The sequence below is a fragment of the Blennius ocellaris genome, assembly GCF_963422515.1.
Source record: "Blennius ocellaris genome assembly, chromosome: 9".
Lineage (NCBI taxonomy): Eukaryota > Metazoa > Chordata > Actinopteri > Blenniiformes > Blenniidae > Blennius > Blennius ocellaris.
The window spans coordinates 9,850,327-9,865,133 of record NC_137658.1 but is presented as its reverse complement, the minus strand read 5'-3'; the positions used below and the strand labels follow the sequence as shown (position 1 = coordinate 9,865,133).

General features: G+C 42.5%; 1 protein-coding gene across 8 annotated transcripts in view; it reads left to right on the top strand.

Moving 5' to 3' along the window:
* The window catches only part of LOC308134834 (uncharacterized protein), a 116,129-nt gene that overhangs the window by 78,014 nt on the left and 23,308 nt on the right, over nt 1-14,807 (top strand). For 7 of the 8 annotated variants that reach the window (XM_080502658.1, XM_080502657.1, XM_080502659.1 and 4 more), the window contains exons 3-4: nt 6,660-6,704; nt 9,343-9,380. In XM_080502658.1, coding sequence (XP_080358784.1) covers nt 6,660-6,704; nt 9,343-9,380 — 83 coding nt within the window. Of the gene's footprint in view, nt 1-6,659; nt 6,705-9,342; nt 9,381-10,603; nt 10,613-14,807 lie in introns of those variants that run through there. The other variant, XM_080502661.1, reaches the window with a different exon arrangement.

Sequence of the window (14,807 nt, the reverse complement as noted above, 5' to 3'; positions counted from 1 at the left end):
GCTATTAATAAATGAATAATGCAGCCCTGTATCTGCCTGCACGCGATGCTTATTCACTCACGCAGGTTTACAGCAGCGCCACTCGGCCCTGACGGAGCGTGTCAAGAAATCTATACGTTGATCACACTCCCGTGGGTGTTTAAATAGGCGTCGGTTCCCTCACACGGTACTTGCGCCTCAAAGTAAAACAGGAAGGTTGGTTTAGGGGAGATGTGGTCTTGGCGTCTCATTTCTCAAATGTTGGATGAGCTTTGCGTGATATCAGAGACAAATTTAAAGCTTGTTTCGAAAGGGTTTATATGATAGATTCTTTGTAAAGGCTTTAATAATAATTTTTTTTAAAATGTGTCACATGAATCCAAATGTGGGACAGAATTATTCAAACAATAACAATTTCACACTGTGAATATGAAAACATCAGAAAACATTCCAAAAGAAAATGTACTATTAACACGCTGTCGTAAAAACTAAATCAGATACGTAGTGGTATAAGGATGTGACTTCAATATATCAAGTTATTGAATGTTAAGCACAGACTTTATGGTTGTGAGCGGTGAATGATTTTAGTGATTGTTAGTGGAGTTTTGTCCGCAGCAGTTTCTTTGAGAATGCGCTCCGCCGTCTGTCTCGTTATGTTTTTGGAGACAGTGATCACGGTCACACACGACTGAGAAGATATCCAACGCGTGTTACTGCACTTGTTAACAAACCTCACCTTCCTTACGATAATAGGTCTGCTCATCTTCTTCTCCAATACACACTCGGCCATTCAGATTTGTTTCCAATGTTCAATCTTCAGATCTTCAGTCTCCTCTGTGGCCCCTGCAAATGTACCAACATTACTTATGTGGAGGAAGGCAGTTTAGTGATAATCTAACCTGATGATGAGCTTAAACTGGAAAAAAAAACTTGGATGATCTGTTCCCTCTTGGTCCAATTCTGGTCGACTAAACCTCATCTGACCCAAGCATGGAGAGACGCACGGCAGCTGGAGGATGAATCATCGTCTCGTGAATCACATCCGCTGTCTTTTTTTCCCTTTCTGTTGGTGTTTACATCCACAGCATGCGTCCCCCATCTTACTGGAACAAAAGCTGGACAAACACAGGCCAATGATGACAAATCAGGAGACTGAGAAGGAGCAGCTCTGTTTCAGGAGGAGAAGCTCACCAGCTGCCTGTATTTGTGCAGCAAGACAAACTGCAAAGAGGGGAAATCCTCATCATTGTGTACTGTACCAGGGAAACGCTTTAGTGAGAGAAGTTGACTGTCACATCTCATCAGCTTCATATTTCATGGGATAGATCACAATCAGTAATGTTGATATTCAAAGGTTGTTGTTGTTTTTTTTTAACCATAACTTGTCTTTATATGATGGTACTTTCACAACCATGTTATTGAATGCAAATCTTTGTTGTGTGAATGTCTGCATGCCGGGTCCTCTTCCTGGTGATTACAGTTACAGTGGATAAGCTACTGGCATTCTGAGAGACGCTCCTATTCTTAAGCGGGAAAAGAGGCACTGTGGAGGCATGTCGCCTCCAGCTAACATGGAAGCAACAAGTTAACCCTCAGTACTTGCACCCTTCCTCTCCACACTCAACTCCTGCCCCACTTCTCTCTTCCTTTCCACTAAATTTAATTTTACCCCTGTTGCAGAAGGAGTATTTGGAGGCATGCAGCAGTGGGCGAGTGGAGGTGTGTGCTTGCGTGGTGTGTATTTTGAGGGGGTGTGCATTGAGAGATGGATGGATGTAGTTCCTGTGGTCATGCATTCAAAGTATCACATTCTGCCATTTTCAGTTGTTTTTTTTTTTTGTTTTTTTTGTTGAGTTTTTTTTATTGCTCCCAGTCCTTGGGTTAAACAAAATGGGGCCTTTCAGAAGTGAAGGTGGGGGCAGTGTTCCTCCAACCGTTTGCTTCATTCACTGGAAGCGCTTTGTTAGCAATAAATGTCACAGAAGCTAAATCAAACTGAGCTTTAAACTATGTGAAACAGACGTGGACAGGTGATTGATAGTTCTCTTGTTTTTAACATATTGACACATTCAGTAAAAACAGTGGCGAACAGGCAATCACCATTTTTCATCAAGAAGGATTGCATTTGACTACCTCTATTGGTCTGTAATCTCATTGTCTACGTCGTTCTTGCTGCATAAAAGCAACAAGAGGGTGTACCCTGACTTTTCAGGGGTGTCACTGATATAATATATTGCAGCTGAGGTATCCATGTTTTGCAGAAGCATTTTCCTGGAGAAGGAGTTTCACTACAACCAACATGGGATTGGCTTGCTTTCAGCTTTCCCGTGAAATCCACATAATTTAGAAAATCTAGAGTATATGTATATGAAGTTAGAGATACAGTGCTTCAAGCAAACATGCACAGTTATCTCCAGTTCACATTTAGTTCAGTGTGTGTTTTAGTATTACCGCGCTGTTTCCAGGAAGTTCCTCACATGTGCTGAGCTGAAGGGGTCCGCTGCTGCTCGTGTGTCTTACAGAGATCTACGCACAGGATGTAGTTTTGTCTCCTCACTGTGATAGCTGTGGAGGACCATCATTCTTTCTTTAGGGGTTGTTCAACACCTGTAACAGTGAAGGACGATCTCATCGTTCAACACTTGTCCTCCCATCTCAGCAGCACTGTAGGGTTTTTGTTTTTCTGTATCTGTGAACTCTGGGGTTTTTTTTTTTTTCTCAATCTCTTCTGTCCACTTAATCCTCCCATCTGCTTTACATTGAGCAAACCAACCAATCACTTGAAAAATGAAAGTCTCGGCCTGGGTTTTTTTTTTTTTTTCTTTGACTTTGTAACGTCTTCTTTTGAAGTTGATAACGTTAAACCTCTAAAGAGAAAGACATAGGTAGGAGGAGAAGTTGAGTTATTACGTGGACCGTCACTGTTTTGGTGCATGCATTTAGTAAAACATGATCCTCCAGACGATCACTTGCTCTCACTCGGGCCCGGTTTCTATCTTTGGTGCTTGTGTGATATTTTCTGACCCTGTAATGTCACCGTGAGACAGGAAGTGAGCGCTGACACCAGCGTCACTTCATGGCTGTTTGTCTGTGTCTCGGTGTCTTCACAGATTCTGTTTTGGAACAGGAATCTACATTACTTCCACACATACTTTCACTGCACTCCGCAGCGCTGCTGTTTTTCCCATCAATCCCTGCAGTCAATCCAGTTCTACATCAGCTTGTCATCACCCGCCTCCATTCCCACTCAGGACCAATCACACTCCCACATCTCCGTCACTCTGACGCCCGCTCCTTCAGCTTTTGGCGACCAACCTGCCGGCATGCGGACAGCTGCCTTTCATGTCTCAAATAAAGGTAGTGAAGGCACGGCCCGTGGTGACCCGTATCTTATGATGCATATCCCAGCCTGAACGCCCAGTAGAATGCATCTACCCTGACTGATTTCCTCCACCATTTAGTTGTTTTTTTTTCACATGTAGCTCTTCTTGTGTCACTGCCATCTTGTGACTTGATAACTTGCACACATGCAGGCTAATGTCTTGCTTTTCTCCAATTTCATTTTTTCATCCCACTGTCTTTCCTCCTCTTTCCACCACTCCCTTACACATTCCTCTCTCCCTTCTGCAACTTGTCAGCGAGCATCTCTCTGTCTCCATCCCCGGGGGAAAAAAACTCCAGTTCTGTCTTTCTCCAGAGAGTCCTCGGACCAATCAAACATCTCCACACGGCCACTTTTGGCTGCTTTTGAGGCTGCAAAACAGGAAGTTGGGCCCGCTATGAAATATGGAGACTATTAGTATAAATACTGAGGCTGGCAGAGCATGTGTTCGCCGGCATCTGAGTCTAGGGTTTGAAGGCGTAGAGGTGTTAAATGAGTAAAATTGTTCATAATCATACATTTTAAATGAGAGTCAGAATGGTGGGAGCACAGCTGCATTCATTCTCCTTGGTTACATTTTGAATCCTTTTTTTTTCTTTTTCTTTTGGCCAACAAAATCCCTCAAGGGCTAAAAATGGCAACTTGAAGGAGATAAAGAACACAAACGGCAGCCTGGGGTAAAATTATGGTTCAGTGGAACGCTTCAACTGTGGCCAATCTCCAAACCGAGTTTAACTCTTCTTGTGCTCTTTCTTGAATTCTTCAGCTCAAAAGTCTTTAATGACTTATTGCTGCTGCATGAAGGAGGAAAAAGAGGATGAAAGTAGGGGGGTATACATACGCAGGACGTGGAGGAGTATGATTGAGCGCTCTTTGAAAGGCCTGGCAGAGTCAGGAAGTGATTAGGCCGCTACAATAACGCCAATAATGACAATAAGGAAAACATGTATGCAGCCACAACCACTTAGCATCAGGAGCCGGGTATGGTTCCAATTTTATTATGAGAGCGGGGGAGGACGGGCACACAGAGGGGAGGACAGACGGATTAAGGTGTTACCACACAGGGGTTTCAGGCCATGCAGGAGGTTTACTTATTGCTGCCTTTGACATTTGTGGGTTGTTTTTTTTAACATCTTTCAAATGACGTGTGAAGTTTCCAGGGAGAATGAGGGCACCGCTTTCCAATCTGAAATTCGTTCCTGGTACAAGGGGGCTCACAATTTCACAAACAGGTTGAAAGAAGACAAAAACATCCTGGCCAGAAGCAGAAGTGGCGACTGAAGCTATCATTAACTTTGTGCTGTTTAAAAGCAGAGCTGACTCATTTGCAAACAAAAAGCCTGTAAATACCCACAATGTGGCTGCATGAGTTATATCATGATAGAAAACTGGAACTGAAGCCAAGGAAAAGTCAGTATCCTGACTAAGTCATTGTCCATGCGTGGAGGAGAAACAGGCTCGGTGAAGTTTGTGACAGTTGTATGACGTTACTTTTCGATTTGCATTCCTACTTTTTACTGTTGTTGAACTAAACCAGCGATTCTCACGCGTTTTCTATCAGACTCTCCTTTTAGAAACACCAATATTTTCAAGGAATCCATCCAGATATTCAAGCACTTTACATTAATTCTGGGCTGCACTTCAGTTCATGAAATGAATCGATGATTCAAAGTGAATCCTTACAAATGTGTTCAATATATATATATTCTAAAAGAAATGCCTATATGTGTAAAAGAAAATGAGCTTTTAAAGCAAAGCAGTACTGTCCATCTAACTGAACCTAAAATGTTGTTTTTTCCAAAATCAGATTGACTCACTGTGAAATGAAATAGCTGTGCCCCCTCAGATCTCATCTTCTTTCACAGCCGGAAAGAAAATGTGGGGTTTCTAATTGAGTTCAGTATCCAATAGGCATTTTTTTCCCAATAGGCAAGTCCTCCTCTCATGTCAAAGCCATCTATTTACACATTCTGTCTTGTATGCCCTGTTACATATGTTCCGCTTCAAATCTTCTGAAAACCCCAAAACAATCATCCGTTTAATGTGTCATTGCCATATCATCTGTATTTCATCCATTTAGTATTGAATGTTGAGTTTTGCTATGATGCAAAAAACTAAACCAAAGCAGTAAGTTTAGCTGTCAGCTGTTTTGTATTGAAATTGTAAAGGTACAATTATATGTACCATAGTAACAGGGAAGATTTTGCATGGAAGATTTTTTGGAAGATTTGTTTTCAAGAACACTGTCTCTTGCCTCCGACACCAGATGTGACTTTTTTGTTAAATCTGTTATTATTTGCTTTGCAGTGTTTCTGTCTTTTTTTCCTTGATTTGTGTGCTTTTTGCCCTGTGGCCACCATTTCTGAAATAATGTATACTGAGGGAAACAGGTGGCTGTGGAGAGAGCAAGTCGCCTTTCAGTCACATGGTTGCAGGTTCGATGCTTCATCTCTCCATATGTCGAAGTGTCCTTGAGCCAAACACCGATTCCCAAATTTCTCCCAATGGAGGAACTGAGCTCCTTTCTATGGCAGCTGTTAGTAATGGTGTGACTGGATGAATGTGGCCAGCATAATAAAGGTACTGTCAAATCAGCAATGTTTTTAAGTAAAATATGATCGATTATCATCACAGTCTGAGCAGTTTGGATTCGATCCATGAATGCACAGTGCATGAAAACATAATGTTCACCCAGTATTATGCAGTTCTTTTACCCTGCATTTTAATAATGAGATGACGATAAATCAGCAGTATATTATCAACCCCTACTGATTAGTCCAGTTATCTTTATTTTGCTTTTCAGCACCATGCACACAGTAGGAACTCGCTGCAGTTGCTCAGCTGAAGGAGAACATTGATGATTTATCGATCTGATCAGAAATCTGAGATTTGTCCACAATGTCCCCAAATCAGCAGCCATGTAGAAATGATTCACGGTGGAGCGGCATGACGTCCAGCCGCTTCCTCTCTGCATCATCTCTTGGTTCTTCTCCAGCCCTTGGTTCTTCTCCAGCCTTTCTGTGGTTTTCTCAGTCAGCCAACAGAAGCTCAAATACTGGAAAAGTTGTGCTCTAGCTTCACCACTGCAGTTTCAGAGGAAATGGACTGAAATCAACGCCAATCATCATAGGCCTGATGTCCATGTGTGAATGTTTCGTTTGGTCTGCCCAAACTGAAATTATACCATACCATTTGTTTCTCGATATTCCCTCCTGTCGATCACTCACCAAGATTTTCATTCTACTGATTCCTGAAGTGTTGATCGCAAGAATTTATTGCTCTGTCTATGTTTCAACAGGGCCTCCAGGAAAACGTGGGCGGATGGGAAGAAGAGGAGAACCCGGTAAGTAACGCCCATCACCTGCTTTGGTTTTATATTTTTTGGGGGGGCGGGAGGGTCTCTTCTCTTGAAAACTCTCTCTTTACCACTCAAACACTCCTCTTCCTTTTCCCGGGTGACTGGGTGAGTTTGACCCGAGGACTGGTAAAAGCAGTGATCCCTGAGTCATGCCGAAGGATGACGGGCTACAAGTGGCCCTTCTCCCCCCCCTTCTACTCCCAGCATAGCGCTAACTTTGACCATGTGGTTGCACTAACTTTGCCCAGATGTCGGTCGGTCGGTCTTACTGAGCAGTAGCAGCTGCACTTGTGCAGGCCTAATGAGAGTCTCCTTCGCCAGTGTTGCTGGCCCACCATTATGGTGGCGCTTTCTATCCAAACCGCATAACACTCGGCGGGGGAAGCGCTCGTAAGTCCTGTAAGGTTGTCATGACAGACAGGACGGATGTTCTACTAAGTGTGAATCATTCAGATCTGAAAAACTTTTGTTTTAAGCTTCGACGCCATCCGATTGTGGCGTGACAGAATTAGCGGATTTCAATCGAAATTTCCAGTCTGGCTGTGATTCATTGTTGACTAAAGGAAAGATCACCAGCAGGCTTTAGAACTTACTGCAGTAAAGTCTGTCCCGAAGTCCTCCTTTTTCAAAACAGTTTTAACCTTCTCGTAATTTCATTGAGTTTGATAATGTTCAGTGACGAGCTGAACACTTAACTAGACCGCTGTTTTAAATTTAAACAGCTGGATACAGTCATTGCTCAAGCAATTAAAGTTGTCCTTGTTGGGACCTTTTTTTTTTCAGCTGCACTTTTGAGTTTTGGGGTGAATATTTACAACTGTGTTTTACAGTGTTTGTGGTATTTGCTTTTTGGCACCAGCGGTACCTCCCCTGGTTTTTTGTCTGGATTGGTTGACAAAAAAAAAAAAAAAAGTAACACCAGACCTCCACCCCCAGTATGTTGTTTATTTTAATACACCCTAATCAGCTCACATTATTTAAATCCTTCTGAGTTCTGTTATGTCATCAGGCAATCACCAGGTCAGCTAAATGTTGGTGGTTTTTCTCCAGGGTGGTGTATTTACAGCCGCTCAGCATTTCGTAAGAGGATTATCATGGAGAGGAGACTCACGATTGAGGTTTTGGTCTCAAAAAGAGCGCCAACTGTTTGTGCAACTCAGACTCCATAACCACATCATCCATTCAGATCGAGAGCAGCCTGTGACATTGTGAGTGAAGGAGGGGGGGGGAACTGATGATTCTGGGACAACTTTTAACAAGGCAAGAGCCACTTCTTTCCTTCAGTCAGTCTGCAAAACAAATGAGAGTTGAGAAGAGAACAGAAGCACAAGTCTGAAAAACAGGAAGGAGGACAGACGGAACAGTTAACACTCACTGCCGCCCTGTTTCTTTCGTCAGCACTCGCTGTTCCTTTTCTTCTCCCCCCCACCCCTCTCATGTTTACTTCATTCTTTCGCTCTTGTTCTTTTCCCTTCTCATTACACACCTGTCTGAGGGTCCGTGCTGGAAGCTGTGTGCCTCTGGAGTTGCGGTGTGTTTGTTTACCTAAGTGTCTGGGCCTGGAGGTCCCTGCCGAAGCGTCTAGACGCAGCCAAACTTGATTGACTTGGTCTCCATGCCTCATAAACCCCAACACCTCTCTCCTCTTCTTCTCTTCACCTACTCACCTCGAATGCATCCATTTCCGAGTTAGTCCCTCTATTGAATCAAACGGCCAGTTTCAGGGCACCCATAGGTTCTGGTTATGCCATCTTCGTGTGTAAATAGTAACGAAACACCACAAATGTCACACTTTCTTCCAACGAGGGTCTGCTTTCAATCATGAGCTCAGGCTCATGTATATCTGGCGCCTCATAACACAATTCTGCATCATGATCATTTTTAAATTCAGATCAAATACTTGTAAAACAATAATAATAGTAAAACACTTTCACGGCAAAACAGCCCTTTCACTCCGTTGTGTCTTTTATTAGTGTTTTCGTCCTTGGACTTTCAAGGGTATTTTATTATATAAGAATATTCCATTAAGACAAAGACCACTCAGACTGAGAGGAGCTCTTTGATCATTGCTGTTGTTTCTTGTTAAGCAATATGAAAAGCAGAATGTATGTTCTGCCTGCTGCGGCTCAACATAAGAGCATTTCAATCACATCTGAAAGACTGCGGCCAAAAAATATCTCGCCGGCATCTATTCTTTTGTGTGCCTTAAGGAGACACAAAGTACCAGCACACCCCAACATTCTCATTCCCTGTTTGTCTCTCCTTCAAAATACACCAAAAAAAAACTCAGTCTTGACATGACTTCATATCCTAATGCAAAACATGACCTATCATCCAGAAGTCTGTTTATCATAACGGGCACGCTACAAACTGCATTGGCAAGTAACTTTAATGAGCTTGTTCTGCACTATATTCGAGTGTTTAATCACTGTCACCAACTAACGAACCACATTGCATGTGCATTTCATCTGTTGCATACCACTTTTCAGAGGAATTGATTGCTGTACAAACCAGAGGTTACTGTAACTCCCCGTGCTGTGCCTCATGTGCCAGTTGAAATTGTAAAACTCATTATTCTTCTAACTGATGTTCTCTCTTTTCTTTTCTTTTCTTTTTTTTACAGGGCCTCCCGTAAGTACAATATCATCCCATCCCATCCAGGTAGTATTGAACTCGTTGGTCGCTAAACAGGAGTTTTGCAGTTGAGCCTGCATGCAGACTGTGTGTTGCTGTGAGATGTACGCTATCCAACATACTGAAATACGGTTCAGCTGTAATCCTTTCACCCACAGCAGTTAAACACAAAGAAACACACAATCTGACACACCCTCGCAACCATATGCATGCAGGAAGCGCACCAATAGATGGACCACCTAGTGAGGGTGTGTGTGTGTGTGTCATGATGATGGTTCCAGCGCAGTAGTGACTTATTGGTCATTCACCTCGCTGGGACTGTAACTCCTACTGACACCCTCACACCCTCAACAGATAAAACACACACCGGCGTACATCACATATAAACATCTGTTTCCTTTACATTTTATATCATTCAATGTTTAAATGTGACCTTCCTGTAAGAGAATGTCCAATTTCAACCTTTATATTCAATCGTTTGTGAATTGTTTGGACGCATGTGGCTCTAATTGGATATGCGGAGGTAGAAATGCTGTAAAACGCACCTTAATGCCGTTTCTTTTCCCAGAAACATCAGGTCAGAACAGTGTGTCTAACTGATGTTCTGAACGCCCGGTGCAATGGTCAGATTCCTCAAAGTCGTCCGTGCATCTGGTTCAGAGTGTGCATGAAACGATGCATAATTTCTCTTTCCTGAACACACCCTAATTCTTCCAGTCTACACCTCGTAAAGCTGATGGGACGGTGTTGTAATGCAGAGCCACCTGCTGCTTCACAAAGTAACATTGTGTATGTGCAGTTTTCCCTGAGTCGGCTATATTGGCTGGAACAACTAAGTTAATGGGAAACAACTGAAACAACTTTCTGTCGTGTAAGTTGATTTCCGTGCAGGCACAAAAATTCAATATGGCTCATTTTTTTTCAAACTCGATGTAAACAATCGACAGAAAGATCAGATAAGATCAGATAAAACGTCAAGCGTTGTGGTATAACCATATGACTGCATCTTTATGAATTCACCCCTCAAAGGGAGCCACTGAAAAAATGAAACATTTTGTACTTATCAGAATAAACTACAGCCTTCTTAGCATTAAGCACTTGTCTCCATTCAATACAAAGGTCAGCAGATGATGAGCTGAGCTGACGAGTTCATGTGTGTCGATGTGTGCAAGCTGTTAGTTCATGTTCAGATCCGTCTCAGTGCTTCATGCTTCAATGTCTAACCTCACCAGGGCAAGGCTGGACGGGATGGATACCCGGTAAATTTGATTTTTATTTACCCTATCACTCTTTAATTCACCCAATCATGTCTCCCTTCAGACATTTTTCTTCGGAATTCTTTTTTCAACAGCTTTTCTTCTTCTCCTCCTCCCTGCTGGTTTTTTTTATTTGTTTTGTTTTTGCTGCAATCATCACCTTGTTGCTTCTATGCTTTATCAGCAATGGTGTATCCTGCCCCATGAATCAGAGGGTATTAGAATAGACGACCACTACTGAAACACAAACAGAAGCTCTTCAGAATTTAAACATCAGATGAACATTTAAGCACACATTGAGACACAAGCGTACATTTGTGTAAAACCACAGTTTAAATTGTGCGTCGCAGCCGAAAATATGAACCATCGATCTGCCAGACCTACTGAAACATCCATAACTTCCCAATGTGAAGCAGCTGACTGACTCGGAGCAGAGGTCCCTCGCGTTATGCAGAGATACAGCGGCCTCTAGTGTTGGCTTCGACCCTCCAACTTTTACAGTTCATAGGGCAAAAGTTAGGATGTGTATGTTGCTTCTTCATGGTTTATAAGCTGCTGAAGGTTGCCATGGTGACCACTGCCCCCCCCCCCCGATGTATGGTTGCATCTCTATGTGCCGTTTCCCTTTGGAGTCGCTGGGAACTGTAGAGACTTGGTCTCTCTATTTCCCAGGCAGATTCTCATGGAGTCCGTCTGCCTGGCACTGCTCAGCCTCTCTGACGGGAAATGCCTGCTGCTAATTACACGCAGGTGGGCCCAGACCACAGATAAGTGTGTGCACATTTAGAGTTCGTTGGCCTGTGACTGCGTTCATTTTTGTCCCCGTCGTCATTACAAATTGCAGAGTTGTGGCTCATTTCAATCTCATTTCAAGCTGTAAAACATATTATTTCTCACTCAATGACATATTGTGTTTTAAAACTTCACAATGTGAGTAATCCGTCTCAATACACCTTGAACTTTTACGTCTGCATGCTTTGTCTCACTCCAGGTTGTCATTTTTGGTTGAATGCTGGGCTTCCTGGTGTTTCTCACATCAGATATTGTTCATTTGGACACTCTCATACAACCTGCTAATGTCATATTGCCAAGACTTTTACTTTTTTTTTTTAATTGTCTTAAATAGTCGACATTAATCTTTAGTTCTAAAAAAAATGGGTGTGTTGTGAAATGCATAAATAGTTTTGCGCTCTTGATTTCTTTTAACAATGGCTTCTTACTGAAAACATGAATACTTTTACTCAAAATGCATTTCCAACTGTTTTTTTTTTCTTTGTTTGAAACAGTTTTATAAGTGAACAAAATTTGTTTGCTCAATGTAGGAATCAGCTTCCTGTTATGATGCATGTGTCGGCGTGACATCTGATGAAGATGCGTGCGTGAAGTTAGTGTATAAAAAAAAAAAAAAACAACAACTGATTAATCACCATGGCAGCTAACATCATTTCATTCAGCAGAAGTGATCGAGTTTCAAACACCGGGGCTTAAAGAGAGCTGCTCTTCCTGTTAGGGAGCAGTGTTTGTATATCTGTCTTCATATGTGTGTATTTGCAAGGACTCTATCCAACTACCCATAGCTCATGTACTGTACATCACTGTAACAAAGGCCAGAACGGTGGAAGTGGTCAGAAGCCTGTGCTCACAAGCAGGCGTTTGATCTGTTTTCACACCAGTAACTTGTCACAGATGCGTAGCAGGACACACGAGTGAGTGGAGGCGGTTACCGTGTCAACTGTGTCGGTCCAGAGACCCGTGCCAAAAAAACTTCTTACTTTCTTCTCCCATTGTTAAAATAAACAAAGAGATCACTTTCCAGGACCCCCACCCAGTCTTCTTTCACCCTCGTCTTGTGTCTGTCTCAATTAAAGAAAGTACCACTTCAAGATAGTTTCTACGCACAGCAGCCAAGAAACTGTAACTGAGCAGATAAGGCAACAGCATGAACATGACGACTCCGGTCGTTTAAGGCAGCTCAGGGCATTTTCTCAAGTAGTTTTCTCTCAGGACCTTTGGGTGTTTGCACTACTATTTTGTCTAATATTGCACATTTTAAACAGTTTGCACTTATTTCTTAGCATTAGGTTACTATCTACTCAAAAGAACCAAACTAATAACACAAAATAAGTTTGCTTTTATGTCGAGCCGTCTATATTATTCTAAGGTTAGGATGATTAGTTTGTCCCAGCTAACAAAAAACTAAACTCTAAAAAAATTTCAGGTAAATTATCTCTACTAATATCAGTTATACTGATGTGTTTCGTGCAACAAATATAGTGTTTTCTTGCGTTTACTGCAGTGAAACATCCAAATATTTCTGTGTATTCTGTAGCTACTGTGTGCATTCATTCAGGTGGCAGACACATGTCAGCCTTTCCCCTTCCAGTGGCTCATCAGTAATACGATAAACAGTGTAAGTCGAAATGCGGTTTGCGGTTCTTCAAAAGCATAACAGCGCGATACATGTGCGCGAACGTGCCACCGTGTGTTTTCTCTCCTGATCTCACCCCAGTCGCTCTGCTCTCATAAATCACAGCTTCAAAAAAAAAAAAAAACACGAGTCTTCCCGCTGTCAAACAATCAGAGTCACGCACACTGACAGGCCAGCGCTGAGGAGTAAACACACACCGACTCATTCATATGCTCGCTCACCAGCGTGCTCGGCCACGAGTGTGTTTATACGAGAGTGCCAGTCTTTGACAGACGGCGGACACACTCAGCAGAAAAGGGCCAAGTCCTTCATTGTTCAGGCTTCCAGGCTGCTGAGCACAGATTAAAGCCAGACAGTCACCCAACAACATGCCACTAATTTTCTGTCCCAAACACACAGCCCTCTGGTATGCTTCATTGTACTGCTTGGAGCCACTGTCTTTTGATAACTCTGTGATAGAGACTTTCCAGATTATGCCAGTGCGAAGCTAATATTGTATTTTGGAGCTAATAGTCAAGAAGAGATTTAATAGGAAAACTAAGGGCTCTCCCGTCGTCTTCCTTTACGTTTACATGGCAAAAATTAGACTTGTTGCAGTTAATGTGTGCGACACCTTCCCATGTGTGCCTGTAAGATGTCTGCTCTGATGTGCAGACACCATCATTTAATGGGACATCCTAAACAATTACACCCCACTGGATGATTACCAGTCTGCTCTGCAGGGAGCACAATAAAGACAGTGAAGGTTCCCCTCGTCGTCTTTCATTGGGATCGGAGCTACGCACACACAAAAAGACACACATGCGTGAGCCGAAGCGCAATTTCACACATACGCAAAAACACAGACATGGGCCCTCCTGCAGGCCAAGTTATTTTCCAGAAATGTGTTTAAAAGCCATCTAATTGGTGGGAATGTGAGTTGAAACTTTATTTCTTTTCATCCATTGAGAGATGCTGCAAGACGAGATGGTGCTGGAAGTGCACATAAAGGGACATTATTTCATTCCTCCTCCCCCCCCCTATGTTTAGTTGAGGTTTTAGTGGTAATCGCTGGCCTATTTTCTCACTTTTTCTCAACATTAATCTCTCAGTTTTTTTCTCTTTAATGTTCTATGATCCTTTCTTCCCTTTATTCTGCAGCCTGATGCATTTGTGGTGCAAGATGAAGAGATTTTAGCAGAGGGCCCTCACCCAGACCCTCCAAACCTTTCCCTACCCCCAGCTTTTTCTGCTTTTATGTGAATTCCAGCTTCTTCTTTTTTTTTATCTTGCAGATTTTATTGTAGACTTTACCCCTATATGGCAGCCATACAAAACTGTATGTAAAAATCTAGAGACCATAACATAAACACACATCAAAATCCCTTGGCTTCGATATTTATTTTTTCCATTTGACCCCAACTTGCCAGTTTTGTGCCTTGTTTACGCAAAGGTTTGCTTTTGAGTTAAAATAAAGATCATGTAGTTCAAAGTGTCTTATTATCTCTGGAAGAGCTTCCTGTACTGCTGCTTTGTTGGTTGGAATTTGGCTCCAAGAAACTCTGATGATTCATTATTCCGCTCTGGATGCAAGTGAATGAGTAAATTAGTAGAACATTTTATACGATATAATGTCTTTTATGTGAGCTATCAGATGTCTGAAGTTTTATTGTCGGGCATAAAGCTTTCACACAAAATCGAAAAGACAACCACAGCAGCTTTTACCTGCAGTTCACAGGCCACTGTGTCGCTTGTTAGCAGCCATAAATCAGCCTCCCTCTCTGCCCCGGG